The sequence below is a fragment of the Chroicocephalus ridibundus genome, chromosome 18 (assembly GCF_963924245.1).
Source record: "Chroicocephalus ridibundus chromosome 18, bChrRid1.1, whole genome shotgun sequence".
In the NCBI taxonomy this organism is placed as follows: Eukaryota; Metazoa; Chordata; class Aves; order Charadriiformes; family Laridae; genus Chroicocephalus; species Chroicocephalus ridibundus.
The window spans coordinates 571,096-592,247 of record NC_086301.1 but is presented as its reverse complement, the minus strand read 5'-3'; the positions used below and the strand labels follow the sequence as shown (position 1 = coordinate 592,247).

Genomic DNA, 21,152 nt, shown 5'->3' with positions numbered 1-21,152 from the left:
GCACCCGAGCACCTGCTGCGCTCTTCAGACGTTTCTTTTGACGCGCATTTATTCCCGCGTAAGCGGCGGCCGCGGGGTTTCTGCTGGAGGAGCTCCGGGGAGAGCTCTTCCCGGCCAGCAAGCCCTCGGGTGCAGAAGGGGCACCCCCGGCTGTACCCCTCTTCCCCAGGGGATGGCTCGGGGGCCAGCCGGGTGCCGGTACGGCTGCGGGGGCCGGGGGCCGCCTGCCCAACCCCGGCGCGGTGCCGGTGCGCAGAGCCGAGACTGGCAGCGGAGAGCTGAGCGCTGGTAGAGGCGGGACGGATCCCTCGGGTGAGGCGGCCCGTCTCTCTGCTCCTCCCTTTCGGTGCCCTCTGTGGCTTTTATGAAACGCCGGTTTGATTCCTGCTCCTTGCCCATGCCCTTGAGGCTTTCCTGCCTAGTCGAAGGAATTACCGCATCAGGAAAATCCTGGCAAGGGAGGGTAGATTTTCTTCCACGCTTTCATCCTTGTTCTAATTTAAGTTTTGTCGACTTCTATTTTTTTAAAAAATACTTTCTCTTCCACTCGGATTTATGGCTGTCAAGTATTTACTATCCTTTTTTATTTTCATCGTGTTCATGAGATTTCTGCAAACATCCCCGAAACCTGTCGGCGTCTCCTTGGGAGCGTGCCCAGAGCGGAGGAGTTGCTGCGGGTGTAGGCGAACTGGAAGCCGCCCAGTTTGGCAGCGGCAGGGAGGAGCCGCGGGGGGCTGCCCTCCGCCGCGGCAGCCAACCTCCTCTCCCAGAACCGGCTGCCGATTCCTGCTTCCCACTTCCTCCTGCTGGCCACGAGGCTGATTCCCTCCCCGTGCATTAGAGACCGGCACGTCCCCTGCCGAATCCCATTTTAATATCGATTCCCCGCTCGGAGTCTGTCAGAGCCCCTTCGCATTCCCCCTCTCCTGGGTAACGGCAGTTCCTCCCCGTTGCTGTCAGCTGGGAATTTAATGAGCAGGCCGCTTCACTTTTTCTTCTTCCAGGCCACGAATAAGACATACACACGTTAAATGAGACAGACACCTCTCCCCGGCAGCACGCCGCTTAGCCTTCCGCTGATGCTAGTAATGTGCTAGGGATCCGCGTAGGTAGGTCACCTCACCCGTGTCCCTCAAAGCGTGAGAAAATACACAGTAAAATAATGGGCTGGGTTTACCTCTACGCTTTTAAGACAAAGAGATTTCGTAAAATCCTTTACAGAGGTTTAAGACGAGCAGGGGTGCTTCTCCAGTTAAACAAAACCATTTCTCTGGGCAATTTGGCAAAGTAAACGCTGGGGGAGGCAAACAGAAGGCCAGAGCGTAGCGGGTTCTGGTTGGCCATTAATACGGGTGTGGTGTTCGGTCGGACACAGAAACCCCAAGGCTGTGGCAAAAGTGGGGAGACACCCAGACGGTCACCGTTAGGGTGGGAAACAGGCTGCTGCATAGCGCACGCCACGCCGGGAACCCGGGGACTCCAGAATCGCAAATAGCCTTCGGAAGAGCGCAGCCGGGAGCACGGAAGCCCTTTCCGCCCCTCTGGAGGCTAAAGAGCCGCTGCTGCCCGTGCCGTGGCTCCTGCGCTGGCGGCGGGGAGGGAGGGGAGCGCCGAGCCCCTGCCCAAAGCCAGCTCCAGCTCGGCAGCCGTGCCCCGCTGGGTTTGCGGGCGGCGTGTCCGTCCCAGCGCCGGGCTGGGATGCCGGAGCGTCAGGAGCTCCTACATCAGGGCAGTCGTCTGCCCTTGGGATGGCAGGAAAGGCCCGAGCTGCGGGACGCCTCCGGCAGGGCGAGCTCCCAGCACATCCCAGCTGCAGCCTGTCTGTCCCCTCGCTCCTGCTTAAAGACTGTAATAATAACAATAAATTTAAAAAAGAAGGCACCCCCCCCAGGCCCCCCAGCGCTCACTTTCCTTACTAGCTCTAACCCACCAGGGTAACTTCCCCCCCGAGCGACGCAGCCAGCCGAGCGAAGGGATGCAGGAGGGTCTCCCGCTGCCAGGCGGGACCGGGGGAAGGTCCGTCCTCTCCTCCGGCAGCCGAAGCGCTCTCGGGGAGCGGCACGGCCACGGCCCCCGGGGAAGGGCCAAGCGTGACAAAAACGTACCGGTTCTGCCACATGCTGCCCAGATCTGCGCCTAGAGCACCCCGTGGATGCACCTTTAGTCCATAGCCTCAAAGATTTCAGGTTTTCTGAACAAGCGAATGATTAACCACTAATGAACTTTCTTCCTGCTTGCATTAGTGTTTTCAGAAAACTTAAGGTCTGGATACAGTTTCCTGTTGGGTTAAAATAAATTTAAATTGAGGAAGCCCGACAGCATCTGGGCTTGAGTAGTGCAAAAAAGTGTGTGTTATTTCTTTACAGTTTTTCTTGGTTTGGGCTTTCTGTCTGTGGATGAACTATTGAAGATGCCATCTTTACCGTAGGAAAATAGTAATGTGACTGTTTCTTTTTCTCCCTCCTCTGTAGGCCTACGGACATGAGGTGGTTAAGAGTAGATGATGAGATGCCTCAACACGTTGTAGTGTCTGGTTCAAACCTTCTCATTAGTAACCTAAACAAAACAGATAATGGTACATACCGCTGTGAGGCTTCAAACGCGGTGGGGAAATCACATGCGGATTACATGCTGTTTGTATACGGTACGTGAGAAAACCACCGTTCTTCTAGACTCATTTACACCTAATTGCAACATACCGCGCTCTGAAAGCTTTGACAGAAGTTAACTTTTTGCTTGATGCAAGATTTACAGATAGCTGCCGGCACCTCTGCCTTGCGCCGGGCTGGGCTAGGGGCTGGAAAACCCTTTCTTTTGCTCCTGGGGCCGGGGGTGCGGGGCGCGGGGTGCAGAGCCCCTTCCCCAGCCCGCTGCGCTCCCTCCTCCGCAGCCGCGCGCCCGCCTCGTCCTGCTGCCGGGCCGAGCCCAGGGGAACGCAGAGCAGGGGCGCGGGGAGAGCTGGCAGGTTCTCTGGCCTGCTGACTCCTTTGCCTTTCGCTAGTACCTTCTCCAGCGTCTCCAGAAATGGGCCGGGGGGCGGCGGGTTCCAGGTCCTCCCTTAGCAAGTTAAATTACCGAAGAATCAGCCGGCATCCCTAGGTAATTACCAACCGGTAAATAAACTGGAGGAATGAGATGTCTTAAGCCTATCTGTGGCGGCTGAGCAGACGCTAAAACGCGCCTCAGCATCTTTTTAAAGTGCTATTAAGTACCTCCTTTAATTCTTCAGTTCCTCCGCATTATTTTGCCGTTGCTCTAGACCTTGTGCTCCCGTCACGAGGCGTTGCATATAATGAAGATTCAGGAGGCGCTCGAAGAGCGATCCCCCAGTTTAATCATGAGCAACTCCCCTGGGCTGCGTATTAGAGCTTCGCCTGTGAAGAGTGGCGGTTGCGTGGCTGGGCTGAGCCCGCGGTGGGGATTGCCTCTTGCTCGGGTGGGACGGTCACTCGCCGTGGTCTGAAGCTCATGCCGCGCAGCAGCCGCTGGAAGCTCTGCGGTCCAAACTCCCTCATTCTTGCTCAGGCCCCGATAAATAGTTGACATCCCCTGCCCAAACGCCACTTGCACGTGAGCTGTTTCAAGCCCAGTCTTAGAAACTCGCCCAAAGGCTGCAGATAATACCAAAACTGTGACTTTGAGCTGAAGTTGAGCTCATCCGCCACATCAGGCGGGTGGTTTTCTAGTGCCTCTAGCTCCAAAAGCCTCCAGCTTACAAAATGAAGTCAGATACGCATTTATGATGGAGTAATTTCTGTGCTCATGGAAAAAACCTTGTTTACATTGGTGTTTAAAGAAACGACTGCTGTTGTGGAGAAGCAATAAAGAAGTTGAAACAGGACGCAGGCAGTTCCCCGTGAGATTAAAACTATGGAAAGCTACTGCCATAAAGCGGTCGTAGATGAGCTGATTTTATTCCTTGCGTAGTTTTATGGACCTGTTTTGGCCCGAGTAAGCACTAGATCAGCCCTCACCAATGTCACTGACCTGGGATTTGGAGCTCAGACTAACTCTCACACTTGTTAATTGTCCTGCCTTTGGGATGTGGGCGAGAACTAGACCGCGCAGGACTTGCTCAGTGCTGCTCCCCCTCAGGATGAAACCCACAGGAGGAGACCCGAGACAGTCGTATTTCAAAGGAGGTGCAGGTTCCCAGGGGATGTGAGCCCATGGACTCTAGTTCAAGCGTCCAGCGGACGTTCTGGCCACGTAGGGGAGGGCTTTTCGTGGTCTGTCAGGAGCTTGCGGGCAGATAATGGTTGTACATCTCATCACGTCCAGTTTCTGCACATTTGGGAGCATCCCGCTAGGATCCGGCGCTCTGGACAGCATAAAGAATCCTACTAACCCTGAGTTTAAAAGGGAGAAATCCAGAGGCGTTGGTGTGGAGGAAGCGGTTGGGCTGTGGCCATCATCTGAAGCCTCCTGCGACAGAACCCCAGTCGGGCCATCCCTGCAGGGCGGCTCTGCTGCCTGCGGCCATATGCTGCTCTGGCCCGCGCGTCTCCAGCCCCGGGCACCTTTCCCCACCACGAGGCAGCAGATATTCCGTCCCCACTGGGATTCCTCCGTGCAGGCGCTGGGTGCAAGCTGTTGGGAGGACATGCCTGGCCACAGACGGGGCTGGCTCTCGCCGCTTGTCAGTGCGGAGCTCCCCCGGATCACCTTAACTTGGGAACCGGGGCCTTATGGACATGGAGCTCCCCCGGATCACCTTAACTTGGGAACCGGGGCCTTATGGACGTGGAGCTCCCCCGGATCACCTTAACTTGGGAACCGGGGCCTTATGGACGTGGAGCTCCCCCGGATCACCTTAACTTGGGAACCGGGGCCTTATGGACGTGGAGCTCCCCCGGATCACCTTAACTTGGGAACCGGGGCCTTATGGGCATGGAGCTCCCCCAGATCACCTTAACTTGGGAACCGGGGCCTTAGGGACACAGTCCCCCCGCAGCCGGGGGTCGTTAGGCAGCAGCCATAGGCATGGCAGAGCCGTGGTCCGGCACACCTCCGGGAGAGGCAGGGTTGCCGTAGTCTCCATCCCAAAGGGATGGGTTTCCGTGCCGACGGCCTCCAGCAGGCAGGGCTTGCAGAATACCCGCTGCTGAGCTGTGCTTCACACCTTCCTCTGCCGCGCACGTGCTGTAAGGATGTCGAGTCACATTGACACCAAAAACACGTTTATTTTTAAAATCCCTTGCACACTTTTCCCTCCCGTGGGAGTGGGCAGACACGTTTGCTAGAAACTTCCAGTGCAATTAGCACGCGGTCTTTTTTTATTGCTTTTATGGAGGAAGAGTCTGCTGCACAGCATCCTCCCCGTGCCGTTTGGTGAAAGGCCAGGGAGTTTCTTCCCCGGGTCCTGCCGTGCTCCAGCTGCTTCGGTCCCCGCGGCTCCCGGGCAGACACATGGATTAGGGGCGAGCAAGGGCCACCCTGGCGTAGATGTAGGGACCGGGGTGCTTCGGAGGTAGGGGAAGGGCAATAACCGCTTAGAATATAGCCGTAAATAAGCGCTCCGCAGCCCAGCAAACTCCGAGGTCACGTTTCTCAACTTCTGGGAAGTTGCAGGGAATATAATAAAGGTGCAGCATATAATTAAAGTTCGGCTGTATTAATTAGGGAATCTGAGAGAGCTCGCTTGGAGATAAAAGAGCAGCAGATGTGTTAGCGATGAAGAGTTGACATGCTATAGAGGAAACCTAGAGTCAAAAGCCCGTGAAACGTTTCATGCTCTATTATTGCCGAATGAAGCCGTAGTTCAAAGTCTTCCCGACTACTTAGCGCATTCAGTTTGATCATCTGGGCATTGATACATATTTTTTCTTTTACATCTCCTCATATCTACCTTCTCCTGCCCGATAATGTTGATGAGGATGTGCCCCCGTACCTAACGGAACCGCCGTGAGGAGCGGCAGGGTTTGAGTCTCCACAGGTCACGTACGTCAGAAATGGTTATCAGTCCCAAGGAGAAACATCCCCGGGTCTGGGTTTCTCCTTAACGATGCCCTAGTAGCCAAAACAGGAGCGTTCAACTGAAATTGTCAGGAAAATATTGACTTTTTTTTTATTAAAAGATCTTGGTGAAATTCTTCCTACCTTGAAATTGATATTTAGTAACGATGTTCTGATTTCTTTGTATTTATTACTGTCTTTGAAGTAGTTTTTAACATCCTGCTGACGTGTATTGGTAGCGGAAGAACAGCGAGGCGAGCGGCCCGGGGAAGAAAGCGCGATTTATCCACGTGCTGTTGATATTTAGCCTGTAAAGCGCAGCGGGGCCCCTCACGCAAACCTCCCACCTGGGATTTCCCGTGTATATGTAGAAAGGCGACGAAGCATCGCTGTGTCTCTCTTTGTACCTGTAAACTGTTCTTTTTGTTGTGGAAAGCGTGCAGTTTATTTTTCTTATGCCTCTCCCATTCCATTTCTCTCTCTCTCATTGACTAATTTATGCTGGGTTTTATTTGGTTTTTTTTAATTTTTGTTTAGCGCTGTAGAAGGCCAGAGGGGGGGAGTTTTGGGGCCAGATTCTCCGGCTGGCGCGGGTCCCGAGGCGCGGGTCGCGCCGGGAGCCGTGTCCGGCTCCGGAGGATCTGGCCCGCGGTCCTCAAGGCCAGCTGGGCGCCCCACCTGGCTTCAGAGGAGGGAGGGCATCCCACAGCCGCGCTGCTTCTTTGCGTCCTTGTTTTTCTCTGATCACGATTGACCGCTGTTGTGTTCTGCTTGTTTTTTCTTAATTTGCTTTTTTATTATTTTCCTTTTTATATTTTATCCAGATCCCCCCACAACTATCCCTCCTCCCACAACAACCACCACCACTACCACCACCATCCCTACCACCATCACAGGTACGGTACCTTCATAACCATTGGAAATGTCCTGAATGTTTATTGTCTTTTATGTATATAAGCAGAGCGTGAAGCCTGGGGAAAAACAACAAAATTATTTTTTTTTCACCAAATACACCCACGGTAGCGTGCGAGCCCTGGTCCGGCAGTCCGACGAGTCGGATAGTCCTTACGGCAGGTGGTTCTGCAAGGCGGGAGTTGCCGTGGCAGAAAAAGCTATTAGTTCACTTCGTGGCGGCTAATGTTGGGTGCGTTCAAACGAAGGATACGAAGAGCCGTAGAGCTCATTTCACACGGGCAGTTGTTTGAGCCTCAACCCCATCAGTATCAATTTCTGAGCAATTTCTACTGGGAGGCAGAAAGTTTGGTCTGTGGTAATTTAATTCACCTGATGCGACCGGAGATGCTTTCTCTCGTGCCTAGGTGTTTGGTCCGTCTCTGTGCTAAGCCCTCTGCCTCGCTCTCCCGGAAGAGTGAATCCCACCAGTCGTTTTTTAGTGAGTCCAACGCCATCGGTATGAGCCTTTTTGGGGAGCTGGCTTTTAGCATTTTGAGTTTTTCCCTGTCTTGCGAGAAAAGGTGAATAAAACCAACCAGCTGATCACGAGACACCTCTCTCTGTCACACGCATCCGTCATACTTCCTCACTAGACCCGACTCTCCACTCGTGGGGAAGGCCTTTCTGGTTTCTTTGTCATCATTTGCATTCTCATTTCGCTGATCTTTTCTATTTCAACCACTGCTTTTGCTTTTGCTTGCTTTTTTTTTTATTTTTTTTTTTTGGAGGTAGAGGTGACAAACCGAAGGTGAGAATGGACCATTGAATAGCTAATGGCATCGTGTTTATTGTTGCTGTAAACCATCCCCTGTGTAAATGCCTTCACCTTTTATTTGCTTTTACGACGTTGCTCGGCTGACTCTAGCTGTCCTGCGCAGGGTGTTTTGTGGCTTCTTTCCTTCTGAGGTTTTCGCAACCGAGTCAGACTCCGCTGGCGTGGAGAAGCAGTTGAAGTCTTTCTTCCGACGTGCCTTACCGCGCACCACGTGTGCGCCGTCTGCCATCCACCATCGTGTTGTCCAGCCCTCCCCATTCTCTGTCTTCCTCCCTCCAGGTGGTTACCGATAGCACCCAACCCCAGGCACCCCCGTTGGGATGCTTGGGACGCTCTGCCGTGATCGCTTTCCCATTTTGCGATTTGTTCATTTATTTCTGTTCTTGTTTTCTTAACCAGCTTTCATTTCACAGTAGGTTTCAAACTTTATTGAAGTCTCCTTAAGAGCCGTTTGCAGAGAAACTCCGTCCCGCGGCTCGGTGTAAATGGACGTACCTACAGTTTCCTTTGGGTCCACGGTAATTTGTTCGCGCTTTCAGTGAAGTTTGCGAGGCTCAAAGGAAGAATTTGTCTTGATGCTTGATTGACCCCGTTGTGTTGCTGGCCGTGCCTGCGAACATTAATGATTGTCCTTTTCCCGGGAACTGGGTCGTTATCAGCCCGTCGTTGGGATCGCCCTTGGTCCTTCGGGCTCCCAGGCAGGGGCCGCTCATAACGAATAGTGGTTTTGCTGTTTGCTCTTCTGCTGCAAGCGTTGCAAATTGTTTGGGAATTTTCAGTGGCCTCTGGGCTCCTAGGCTCTCCTCCGCAGTAGTTTTCTAGCTTTTTTTGTATTAAAAAGAGGAAGGGGGGTGGGCGGTTCTTGCCGTGAGAAGCGGCTCTCAGCAGCGCTCCTGCCTGCGCCCCTTTGGAGGGTGCCGTGGGCTCTGGCTGCTGCTGTTACGTGGTCCGGGGGTGGCAGTGGCCCCAGCCCGAGGGTTTGTGCCTCCCTGAGAAGCTGTGGATGCCCAGGAGGTGCCCAGCACCCCCACAGCCACAGCTGGGGAGCCTCTACCTGCGAGGAATCGCTCCTGACGTCTGCTACGGGTTTGCTTCGAACACAGAGAGGAGGGGCCGATGGTGTCCAGGAAGGGAGGCCTCCTGGCGAGACGTTTTTCCAGCCATTTCTCCTTGTCAGCTTCCCACTGGAGCGAAGCGCTGCCCGCAGGACCGGCGCGGCCCTCGTGAGGGTGCTGCTCCCTGGGGAGGCACGACTGCAGGACAGGCGGCCCTGGCTTGTTCTCGCACCTTTGTTTGCAGTGACGGAGGATCTAAAACTCAAAGCTTGCTGAGACCCTGTTGGCAAAACCCAGGTGGGTCTCCATCGCCTCCTCGGTGCCCGTCTGTATGGGCTCTGAAGTGCTGAAGGAGCTGGAAATGTCATGAAAATGTAATATTGTTCGCTCACTCCAGCGGTTTCTGCTCGCGGTATGTAGGAAGAAGAGTAGTTAATGCTGACGAGAGAAATTTCTATAATCTTCCCTGACGCCGAGCTAGCGCTGAGTCTTCTTGACGCGTGTCTTCCCATCTTCAGCCCACGAGCTCAGCCTGCTTTTCCCACAGAGAGCAGCTGAGCCCTCCCCTCCCCTCCCCTCTTCTCTTTGTGGCCGTGTCCTGCTTTGAGGTTTTCCAGGCCGCGCGGAGCTGCAGAACTTTTGCTCTTCAATAGTTAAGAGACTTTGGAGCTGGGAAAAAATTAGGTCAAATTAACATAATCTCTAGAATTACATAGCACAGGGGTGTTGAAACACTTTTTAAAGCCTCGAGAGACAATTGATACCTTAATTCCCGTCATCACCGAGCCGCTGAGATACTCTTGGAGCGCGAGAGAAGCGCTTGGGTAGCAGCCGGGGTGTTCCTTCTCCCCGCTGGCTGAGAGCGGTGCCCGAGGATGCAGGGACTTGAAATCTGGTTTGTTTTGTCTTTTTCCCCCTATTTCTTGTATGGTACTGGCCTAGTCCACGTCCCCTGAAACCACAGAGTAGTTCTGAGAAACAGTTGTCTTGGTTTAATTTTTTAAAAAAAGGGAAAGACCTGCCCGGAAACGGTTTCTGTGTCTAAATCTGATGCTGTGGGTCCGCTGTCGTCCCTAGCAGCCGCCCCATGGAAACTGCATTCTTGGAAGTCGTCCTTTCGTCTTACTGGGGATAGCGTCGTCTGGATTCATTTTCCCCTATCAAACAGAAGAGTCTGGAAGGGCTGCGCTTGCTGCTCCGCGTGCGTGGCAGGTTACCCCTTTTGTGCAGGTTCCGATGGCAGACATCTTTTCTTCCTTGCTTGCCTGCGGTATTTCTACCCAAAACGCGTCCCAGCGTGACGCGGAAGCGCAGCCCTGTCCCAAGGAGTTCATCTCGGAGCGGGGACAGCCGCTGCTCGGCCAGCCCGAGGGGCAGCAGCCGGGGGAGGACGGACGGATGGACGTGTGGGTGTAGGATGGAGCACGGCCGCGGCTCCCCACGCTCCCCGGTGCTCCCAGTCCCTCCCCGCACCCCCCGGGTCCCTTTACCGTCCCCTCTTCTTTGACAAGGGCAGATCCTCTATGGCTGCCGCCGGAGGCTTGAGCTACGAAGGCACGAGGAGCCCGTGAAGCGGTTTCACGGCAGGGCGGTTTTGGGGCAGATTTCCACAAAGCTGCCCTGCCGCGTTCTGCAGGGGAAGGAAAAGCCGAGCGGTGGTGAAGTTTCCGAAACAGCACGACCTTTAAAGCTTTTCCTCTGTCACCGGTGCTCTGCTTCAGTGTAGGTGCTTGAAAAGATTTCCTGCGTGACAGTTTGATCTTTTTCGTGTATCCTCCAACTGCATTGATATTCCGACCGTCCTTTGGCGTTTCAGCTGTTATCGCTGGCAAGCCCTTTTTTCATCAGTTCAGATTGTCCTTGTGGCTTTGTTCATTAAGATGTACAATACGATGCAGCAGAGCAAACTGCATCATTTGAATTACCCCCGGAGTCGTTCCTTGAAAAGCTGGTTTTGGACAGCCGTTGTTTCCTGGGAGATAAAGGTTCTTAATAACAGCAAAGCCCTCATCCTTGGGCCCGGCGCGGGGCGGAGCGGGGCGGCTACTCTGCCTTTTCAAGCATCCTCTTGCTGCCATCTGGTCCTGCTTAGCACGTACACCTCCGCGCCCCGGGACCTACCCCATTATTTGTACACGCAGATTTGCATTTATCACGCTTTCTCCGCAGACGGATCACGCAGGTGCCTTGGCAACAGTTTCGGTGGAGACGTGGGGGTGCGACACACACGCACGTTACCAGCGCTTCAGCCGTGCGTCGGATGCTGCTGGTCCTGCAGAGCCCCCGCTGCCCATCTTCCAACGGAATCAACGGCAAAGCCCCAGGTTCCGCTGTGGCTCTCTTTAATGCCGTCTTAGACCGTGTTTTAAACCCCACCGATCCCTTAGAGCATCCGCAAGCAGGTGCGTGTGTGTTCAGGGGACTGAGGCATCGCAGGCAGGGGTTTTGGCTTCGGAATTCCTGGGGTGTGCTCGTACCTCCCGGAGGAACTGGGTTGGAAAGCGCCAGGCGGGTGCTGTGGCTGGTTTTTTGTGTCATCCTAGCTACCCAAGGAATGATAGTGCGTGGCAATCTGCAGTCCTTGAGGAGAAATGGCGGAGCAGGTGTTCAAAGCACGAATTCTCCTGCCGGAAAACTTCCTCAAAATGAGGAGAATGCTGGTTTCATCCGCAGTGGAAGTTTGTTCCGCTGGGATTGCAGCTGGTTGTGTGGACACCTCCAGTGGCATGGGGCTCATTCCAACAGAAACCCAAGAAGGCGGTGGGCGGGAGGAACGCGATCGAAGTCATTCTTTGCACAAATTACCTTGCGGGGGGGCGGCGGGAGGTGAAGGGGCGGCGGGGGCATTGCTGAAGTACGCTCGTGCCCGCAGAACCGCAGGCTTCGCATCTAGTCAGCGCGGCTGCTGGCGGCGGCGTTCGGGTGGAATTTAACCGTCACTGGGGAACGCTGTGTCTGTTCCCCAGCTGGTCCCAACGTGGGGCGGGTGGTCGGCTCCAGCCTGTCCCTCGGGGCGTTTTTACAGCTTTTTCTCCCCATTTTCTGAGCAGCCCTCAGGAGGTGCCCATGCGGTCGCCAGGCACTGGGCGGGTCGGACGGGGCCCCCGGGTCCTCCTGCGCTGGGTGCCACCGTGCAGGCACTCAGCCTGGGGATTTGTTCCCCCAAATTATTTATTATTTAACTTTCGCTTTCCATTGAAGCTTCTGCATGTCCCCGGTAAAATGTCAAGTTAATTTAAAGATGATAGCGCGCTCTTCTGACATTTCCATCCAGGATGTGACCGCATTAAAGGGAATAAAGGGAGAGAGAGTAGCTGACAGGCCCGTTACAGAAAATAAAATGAAATAAAATGTAGTCTTTTCCTACCGTGTCCAGGCAGTAGCGGACGCGGTACTGTCACGCCTGCCGTCATGGCTGGTGGTACAGAAACCAGCATTTTGCTGGGCAGAAGAGGTGCGTGTGGAGGAGAGCGAGGGCAGAGGGAGCCGGGCAGGGGATACGTGTCCTCCCCAGACGAGACGGGCTGTGGGCAGAGCAGAGGAGGGGCCGGGGCTTGCCCGGGGTTGTGGGATGCCTGGCAGCGCCGTGGGCCACCCGCTGAAGCCCAGGGTTCGGCTGGGAGCCAGCGCTGTGCCGGCACCGCACGTTGTCGGCTTGGGGAAACCACGGAGCAGTTCAGTGTTTGCAAGGCTGGGATTGAAATAAACCCCAAATCCCAGCGGAGCCTTATGGAAAAACACAGAAAGGCGTAGCTGGAGCCGCAGCACTAATTTCGGAATGTTTTTGTTCTTGTTGCACACAACTTCTATCCAGATTGTGATTGTTTTTGTGAAACATCTGCTCCGCGAATCCTGCCGTCCCCGGGGTGCGTTGCAACACGCCCGGACGCAAAAGCTTTCAGCGCGGGCTGGGACCGCTGGACGGAGCATTGTCGTGGAGTACCGTAGCGCAGGGCACGTTTTCACCCCTCCTGCCGAGGAGCGTTTGGCGAGGGAGAGGACCTGCCGGGCTTTTCCACGCCGTGGGTTTGCGGAGCCCCTTTGCGATGCTCCCGAGGCTGCTGGCGGACCGCGGGCGCTTGTTCCGCGGGAAGGATGGGGAGCTCTGCAGGGCTCCTCGCTAGCCACGAGGGCCCGAGACGGCGCAGACGTCCCGTTTGTAGTGCTGCAGGCTGCTCCCTAAGGCTGCTATGAACCCAGCAGCCTGAGGGAATTCGTGCTCGCCCCGGTCAGTAAGTGTTGGGGAGCCCGGACAACCAGAAAGGATGAGAGCTCCGCAAGTCAGCGGTCCGATTGGCTTTTGTTTTCAGTTCAGAAAGCATCTTAAAAAGCAATACATTGCGTGGATATCTGTGCTTATTAATACCTCTTTACTTTTTTTTTTTAAGTGTTTTTTGCCATCCTTTGGACGACGCGCTGTTGTAATCCTCTTTACAATAGCCGTGTGTTTTTAAGCTCCAGCGTATCGTGTGCTGCTGCAGCTCAGGCACGCGAGTTGGCAAATTTAATTTTGCTGCCGGGGTTTTAATATTCCTCCATCGCGCTCGTTCTGTTTGAGGCTGTGGACTAATTACGGACGAGTTTAAAGGGCCCAGTCTGTCACACTCCGCAAACAGTTTGAAGTTGGAGAGAATCCATTTGAAAAAATGAGGAGGCATCGCGATGGAGCTCGTAACTCAACTAAATGTCGCCCAGATGCCTTCCTGCAGTAATTTCATAAATATGTGTATCTATGTGTGCGTGCGCGCGCGCTTGTGTAGCTACCTAATGAAGTGGTGAGTGCCTAAAACTTGGGTGTCGTCCGAGTTGTCTTAGCTGGCAGATAACACCATCTGTATCGCCAGACGACGTGTGGTAGCGTCTTCGTTGGAGAGCTGGCCACACGAAACTCTCTTCCTGGGACCGACGCTGAAAAGAAATGACGATTAAGGGAAATGTGCCGCTTTATAGAGGGCAGCGGTCCCAATCTTGGATACCTTCTGTAGTTACCAAGCAGTCCCCTGGGGGATTTATGTACACGTAGATTTTGAAGGACCGTTGCATTGTTTTACTGCTCCCTGTACAGCACGTTTTGTTGTCTTAGCGATTAAAATCAGGAAGGGCAGCCTTTATCTTTGTCTCAAGATGGAAGGTACCACACTGAGCCTCTTTGTTTCTGTGCTTTCTACCTCCTCTGCTTTGCCGCATCTCGGAAAACAGCCCCTTTTCAGCGGTGACCGACCATTGTGAGGGGTCACCGTCGGCCGCCTGCGGTTGTGTGGCTGCTCACGTCTACGGCTCAGGACCAGAACGGGGCCTTTTGGTGGTGGCAAAGCCTTTCATTGGCTTCAATCAACCTTAGTTAGGTCCGAGACGGATCAAGGAGTTTCTTGTCAGTCCCTATTTGAGGAGAAGCGATGACTTTTCTTCTAGGACGTGGGCAGCAGTTTAATCTCTGGGGTGCCGTCTGCCTGGTCCGGCAGAGAAGCACGGCTCTTCTTGACGGTGAAGTAGAAGTCAGCGGCACCTGGAATTCAGGGAAGCGCGTCCAGCGTTAGCCCATCCGTCTTAAAATTGCGGGCTTTGCTAGCAGCAGCCTTGCGGGGCCGGGGCCGTTCCCTGCTGCGTAAGGCGGAGTTCGGTGCGCGCGCAGCTTTACGCGTGCTCATTCCTGTGGTACCAGAGCGAGCGCGACAGTTTCTCTCTCCTTTGCCGCGCGAGCGCTGTAGTGGTGTGCCTGTGGCCGGGGCGTTCCTCGCCTTGCTTTAACGTGAGATTCTTCCTCTGGAGCGCTGTGTGCACGCGGTCCTTCTTCTCGAAGAAGACTCTGGGATTGAAACGGCCTTCCAGAAAACTCACTCTAAACTTTAACTGGTCTGTGTTTCCTATTGCAACCATCCAAACCATTTGCTAATCATAACTTTGTCATTCCAGCTGCAGCCAACATGTTGTTTGACTTGGATATTTGTTCGCACTTACAACCGCTTGAGAACTTTATTTTTTGTAACCTGTCGGTCTCTGTCCCCAGACGGGGAAGCGAGCTGCACTGTCCAGTTTGCACTGTTTCTTGACTAATATCTTTTCCAGCACGTGAATTGAAGTTTGCTTTCGGCAGATGCTCTATTTAGCGTAAAAGCTGACGTAACTTTTTTTATTACAGGAAGACAGTAAATTGAGACTATTGATAGATGCCAAGGTGCTATCTCAGGAATTAATACTCGGTTTTCCCACCCTCTCCAAACAACAGCTTTCCCCCCGCCTCCACCGCCATTTGCCCCTCCACCGTTTGCTCGGTTAAAAGGAGGCATCGCTGGGGGATTGCTGCCCGAAACCGAAGCGCAGCCCCGCTCTTGTTCTCCTCCCGGCTCCGAAGGCTCCCCTTGAGCCTCCCGCGGAGCTCCCGGCAGGAGAGCAAGCGCCGGCGTCTGGAAGCGCGGTAGATTTGGTCGCCAAGACGAGACCAGCGCGTGTTGGCAGGGGAGGCAGGCTAACGACAGCTTGAGAATCCCTTATGCAAAGCTTGGTGCAGCTTGTTAAATTGCGCAGGGTTTATTTGCTTTTGCTCTCACAATTAAAGCATGTAGGCCTCGTATCTGTAAGTATGGTGTATTCCTTGTGTGATCCTTGTCCTCACTGGTGCTTCGGAAAGTCAGACCCGGGCTGTCCCCAGCTCAGTCGCGCAGGAGGGGGTCCTGCTCGTTCCGCTGCTGCGCGGGTGCCGGGGAGAGCCCGGCCGCAGCGCGGGGAGGAGGGGACACGCCGGTGCGAATTGGCTGCTCTTGCAACGACAAAACTCAAGCTCGGGGCCGCTTTGCAGAACGACGCGGGAGAGCGCTTCTCTGCACGTACCTGTGCGCTTTTACTCATTGAAACATTGCCTGCATCCAACCCAGGGGACTCTGCGGAACCCGGGCTCTGCTGCCGGCCCGAAGCCGTCGGGAGGGACCCGCAGGTGACGCTGGTGTGGGGAGGAGCCGGCCCGCTAAACCAGCAGCGTCCCAGAACACAGAGAGCCAGACCAAATGTAAACGAGTTCCCACAACTGAAACGAGCCCGTAATTTGGATATTAGGGACAAATAGGACTTAGACCTATTGGCGCAGAGGAAATAACTTAGGACGCCGTCAGGAAAAACCTTCAGATTTGGGTCGGTCTTTAAACTTGCCTGTTGAAACACCTGCGAGGAGGTGAAGCGTCCCCCCGTTGGCAAGGCAGCCGCCCCCAAGAGGTTTCCCGGGGCCTGTAATATGTAGGGAGTACAGTCGGCTCCAGACTAATGACCAAACCCCTCTATTTTAATTACCAATAACTGTTAAGCAGTTAAGCGTTGCGATAGAGGGACTGGTCGTTTCCGCCTGCCTTTGCGCGTGCTAGAACAATGTTTCTTACACTGAACAAAACGCGCATCTTAGAGGTGCGTGGCCGGCTGTAGCCGAGGCCAGGAGGCCACGCGCGCCTCAGAACTAGCCCTGCGGTTTCTCGTGGTTAGCCTTTGCTTGCCGCCGCTGAACGCCTGGGTCCGGAGGCTGGGCCGTGCAGCGACGTGCCTGGAGGCTCCCTGCGTGGGATGAAGGAAGAGGAGGGGTGGGCACGGAGCAGCCCCGGCCACTAGCGCTTTGATGGAGGCAATGTTTGAATGCGTAAAAGCCACATTCCCAGTGTCGGCTCTTTGTCCTGGTCTTGAGCTTCTGTTTTGGTCCTTGCCAACTAAAGCGTTGGTGTCGGTGTTCTCCCCTGTCTCTTGTCCCCCTGACTTTGCAACCACCAGTAATTGTGCTGGCGAGGTCCTGGAAAGAGAGAAAAATTTACTGTTTTCCTCAGGCTCATAGCTTTTGAACTGGAGGCATGTCTTCTAAACAGTGCAACTCACTTCAAATGCTTTTTGCCTTTCATTTTATTATTGCTTGTCACGCAATGTTCTTTGAAAGCTTGCTCATATATTATCTGTTCCATTTTTTCCATTTTCCCTTTTTTTGCATGCCGTTCCTCCTGTTTCTTCCCTTCCTCCAATCCTCTGTTCCCGTGTGTAGACACAACGGCGACGACAGAACCGGCAGTTCACGGTTGGTATCACATTCCTGTTTATCTTATTTCTCAGCGCTGCTGAGTGGCAAGACAAGCCTGGGAAGGGGTGGCCAAAAAGGGAAACGCAGTCTTCAAGGGAAAACCATGTTTCAGGTGGACTGATCTCATACATATAACATGGGTTTGAAGGCTGGAAAGTCTGTCTGGGCTTGTCATTTCCGTTGTGAGCTTCGCAGCCGGCTGCTCCAGTGCCAGGCGAGCACCGATCCCCCAAGCCCCGTGGAGAGGGGGAGTAAATAGGAACCCAAATGGAATTCTTTGGGAGGCGAGTGAAATCTGGAGGGTTTTTTCTCCGCTTGGGAGTTTGTAGGACAGGGCGTCCGTCGGCGTGGGGCGGCCCGGGGCGTGCCGGGGCGGCTCGGAGAGGAGCGGAGGTCAGCGCCGCGGTGTGCTTTGCCGCGCTGCAGAAGGAGATCTGGAAAACAAGGAGCAACACCTTGCTGTCAGCACAGCAGTCCAGCCCGCTCTCGACCCCTCTCGGCTGCTCCCGGCAGCCTAGCGAACAGCTTGACAGCTTCCCTAGCGTCCCACATTTTTAAGGCGAGCCTAAATAGTCGCTTCAGACTGGAAGCTGAGCAGACCGGTTTTTGGCACGAGCTCCCTTTTCAGCTACGGAACCGAGACCTCTGACGATTTTAATTAAGGCTAATCCATATTTGGGTTTGCTATTTTAGTGTCTTTTCACTCTGGGAAGTCGAGTGTTTCTTTTATCAACAGAAACGTGTCACTCAGAAGAACCCCTTTTCCCTGCTGCTCCCCCCGAGGCGGCGCTTGGGCGACAGGAGAGGGAGGACGGAGCAAAGTCACGGTTACGTAGCGATGCCCCGTGTCAAGTGGAGGGACGTGCAGGTCTTGTCCCAGATAACTTACCTCCTTGGATGGATTTTCCCACTTGACGTAAAAATTGGAAGCCTTCAGGCATACCTGTCTTTTCCCTAGGTTGCCCGTCTCCCTCTGTATGTTTGATGTCGAGGTTCCGTGACGAGCGTCATGGCAAGGCAGTAGTCCTTAATAGTCCTTAATAGTCCAAGTGACGCCTCGTCCAGCACTATGCTGACGCTTACGAAAGTCAGAAGGCGGCAAAACGTTAACCACCCGATGGTTGAGCCATGGGGGGAGCCTTGCAGAGCGGCTGCTGAAGGTGGCGGCCCGGTTTAATTACCTGCAGGTCTGCTCAGTGCCCCTCGCCCCGGTGGTCAGGGTCCCGCTGCTCTTTGAAGTACCAGCGGGCGTTTTGCTCTCTGAGACGTGCCTGCGAGCAGTCGGGAAGGGCGGGAGAGACGTGGGGGTCAGGCGGAAAGGAAAGTGGCTCCGTCCCCACCACCCTCCCCGGCCCCTGCGGTCTGGCCGTAGCCAGGGCTCGGCAGCGGCCGTGGGGCACCCCGCTCCGGCAGCGCTCGCAGGGAGAGGGGTTCTGCCAAGGCGCTCTGCCTTTAGTACTAGAATTTGCTGAGAAAAAGGGTCCAGGCAAAAGAACAGAGTGCCCCGCAGGGTCAGAAACCAGCAGGTTTTTTGTGCTTGTCTCGGACGGCCCCAGGGGTGCGCGCGTGCGGAAGCTGCTGCCCGCTTTTGGGCAGGGTCAGGCAGCCTGACACCGGCGTGGCTTCCAGCGTCGCGTCTGGGTGTCTCGGCAAGGCTGCTGGGACACGCAAGGCTATTCCTCGCCGGTGAGAAGGCAGGCCGGGGAGGCTGAGCATCCTCGCTGCAGACGGGGCTGCGAGGCGCCGGCACTGGGTGGCTGGTGCCGGAGGGGACACAGGAGGGGACACAGGAGGGGACACAGGAGGGGACACGCAGCCCGGCAGCCCGTGCGCATTCCTTCAGTGCAATTCCGGATGGCTTTCACCGCTTTTACTTGCGTTGGGGAAAGCCGCAAAAAGCGTGGTTTTACCTCAAGGAGCACCTCCGTTTCCAGCTGGGGGGAGGGCTGCCAGCGGCCAGGCCAGCCCAGCCCGAGGGCCTGCCACAGACTTTCCTGCCTTAAAACCCGGCCGGTTTGTACCGAGCCCCCCGCGCTTGCCCTGGGGGTGCTTTTCCCGTGGAGACTCCGGGGTTTCTTTCCAAGCTTGTGTTGCTGGAGCGTGTATGGAGTACACCAGGTGTTTCTGTATGTTGGCCATTTGTTCTTACCGATGTCCGATGGGAGTGAGCATGTCTGTGAATGACTAGAAATGCATGGGCATGAACTACAGCCAAATGGATTTTCTCCAAAAACCGTTCTAAATGAATTGGGGGAAGAAAAAAATGAAACCAAAAAAAAAAAGAAAAGAAAAAAAAAGAACCCAAAAAAGAGATTGCTAGCAAAGAAAACGAAACGTAAGGCTAGTGTGGAACCAGCACGATACTTCAATCTGGGAAAGGATTTTTGAGTAATTTAATTTTTTGGAGTGTATCCTAGAGGACTGGGGGGGGAAGGAGTCCTGTGCGTGTGTGCATGTAACAGCGGTAGCAAAGCCCCTGCCATTCCTGTTTCCTCCTGGAATGGAGATGACGGCAGCGATGCATGAGTGACTTAAAGCACGAACGTTGTTAACTCTTTTGTTTAAAGATGAGAGCTTAACTGTAAATTTTCTGATGCACTTTCTCCTTTCTCTGCACTGTTCATTGCCAGAACTCCAATAACAGCATGGTCATGGCCGGCAGGAAGGCTTGTGCTTCTGCTGCGCCGCGCTAAGCCGGCTTTCCCGAGCTCAAGCCCTCCTTCCCTGCCCGGGGCCAGGCTGCCGGCGGCGCTGGCACCGCAGCTCCCTGCGCGGCCCGAATCGGGGCAGACCGCGCCGGAGCCGGGGGACTAACTCCGTCTCGGAGCCTGCAAAGAAAACCCTTTTTCTGCCATGCCCGTTCTTGTCCTCCCCCCTGCCCTTCTCCCCCTCAAAGTCCACCTGCGAGATTTTGGCTTCCCGGGGCGCTCACCCCGCCATGCGGGGCTGCTGCCCTTGGGGAGCCCTCGCCTCGCACCCCCTGCCCGGCAGGACATGTGTAAGCAGCCGTGACCTTATACGTGACGGTCTTTTGCTACGGCAGAAGTAATTTTGCCATTTTTTCCCAAATTTTGACCCCACCCTCTCATAAGCGAAGAGCTTTAAGAGCTCGGGAATGGTTTTCCCCGGCGGCGGGCGATGCCCGTCGCACGGAGCCGCCGTCCCTGGGCAGCCCCGGCCGGACACACGTGGGGGGCGAGGGGGATGCTCCGGGCGGCGCTGCGGCTCCCCCCACCCCCCGAGGCAGAACCGCGGCAGGATTTCTGCTCGTCCTCACGAGAAGGTAGGGCGAAAAAAAATCTCTTCTGAAGCTGGCAAAGCAGGAAGTCTGGAGCCAAGGCTAAAATCACGAAAGCATCCCAATCGTGAATGAAGAGTGACAAGAAAATACCTTGCCCATATTCTAGCAGGTAAATTATTTTATAAGCTGCAAATTCTTCCCCGAAGGCCCATGTGAATTTTTAATTGCAGCCTTGGCAGGGTTTTGCACGAGGGGCTTTAACGCTCCCGTGTTAAGCTCTTGTTGCTTTTCCCGGTAGCGCTCGGTCTCGGAGAGCGAGTTTTACTCGTCTGCAGCCAAAAGCTGAGCCGTGCCCGAGCGCTCCTCGCCTCGCAGGTCTCGCCAGACCCAGCGGCACGCCAGGAAAAAGCCTCCGTACTCCCGGCGTTAGCGTTACCGAGCGGCTCTGCCTGCCCGGCTGCCTTGCCTTCGGAAAACGCCCTGTTTAAAAGCGCAACTAACAGTAAATACATTCCTAAATCTATTTCACGGAGCCAGTCCTTGGGGCGATTGAATAAAACATCACAAAGCTCTCTGCACATGCTCCGGGTTCTGTGCGGGGCCCCGGAACAGGCAGCATAAAACGGAATCCCTAATTGGTTATTTACAGCTTGGTACGAAAGAGAAAATTGGCTTTTCCTTAAAAAGCAGAGGTAGCCGAGGAAGCAGCCCAAAGCAGGGTCCCCGCGGCACGGGGAGACGGGAGCCGAGCGCCACGCCGGCATTCCCGCGCGGACCAGGAGTCGCGGCAGGCTCGGAACTCCTTTGGAGCCGAAGGGAGAGGAAGGGACTCCGATAGCTGGTATGGAAGTTCAACGGGAAAAGTCAAGAAGTAATTCACCACATGTTTAAAATGCCTCGAAACAGGTTTTGCTACTGTTGGGCGGCATTTTTAAGCGTACCGGGTGCAGGCAGAAACTGAATTGCGGAACTGTTACATTTTCTTTTGAAAAAGCCTTCATAAAAAATGCAACGCTGCCCTTTCTCATTATTGAGAAAATGTCGTTCCTTTTAAGCGAAAGGGAAGCCTCTACAGAAGCAATTTGGGAGAGAGAAAAGTTGAAGGGCTCCTCTTCGGAGCCCGGGCTG

At 54.7% G+C, this 21,152-nt stretch overlaps 1 protein-coding gene across 9 annotated transcripts in view; it reads left to right on the top strand.

Annotated features, from left to right (window-relative positions):
* CADM1 (cell adhesion molecule 1) overlaps positions 1-21,152 on the top strand; it is a 150,949-nt gene that overhangs the window by 116,544 nt on the left and 13,253 nt on the right. For 4 of the 9 annotated variants that reach the window (XM_063355417.1, XM_063355416.1, XM_063355413.1 and 1 more), the window contains exons 7-9: positions 2,472-2,644; positions 6,780-6,851; positions 16,748-16,780. In XM_063355417.1, coding sequence (XP_063211487.1) covers positions 2,472-2,644; positions 6,780-6,851; positions 16,748-16,780 — 278 coding nt within the window. The remainder of the gene's footprint in view (positions 1-2,471; positions 2,645-6,779; positions 6,852-16,747; positions 16,781-21,152) is intronic. The other 5 variants (XM_063355421.1, XM_063355418.1, XM_063355414.1 and 2 more) reach the window with 3 other exon arrangements.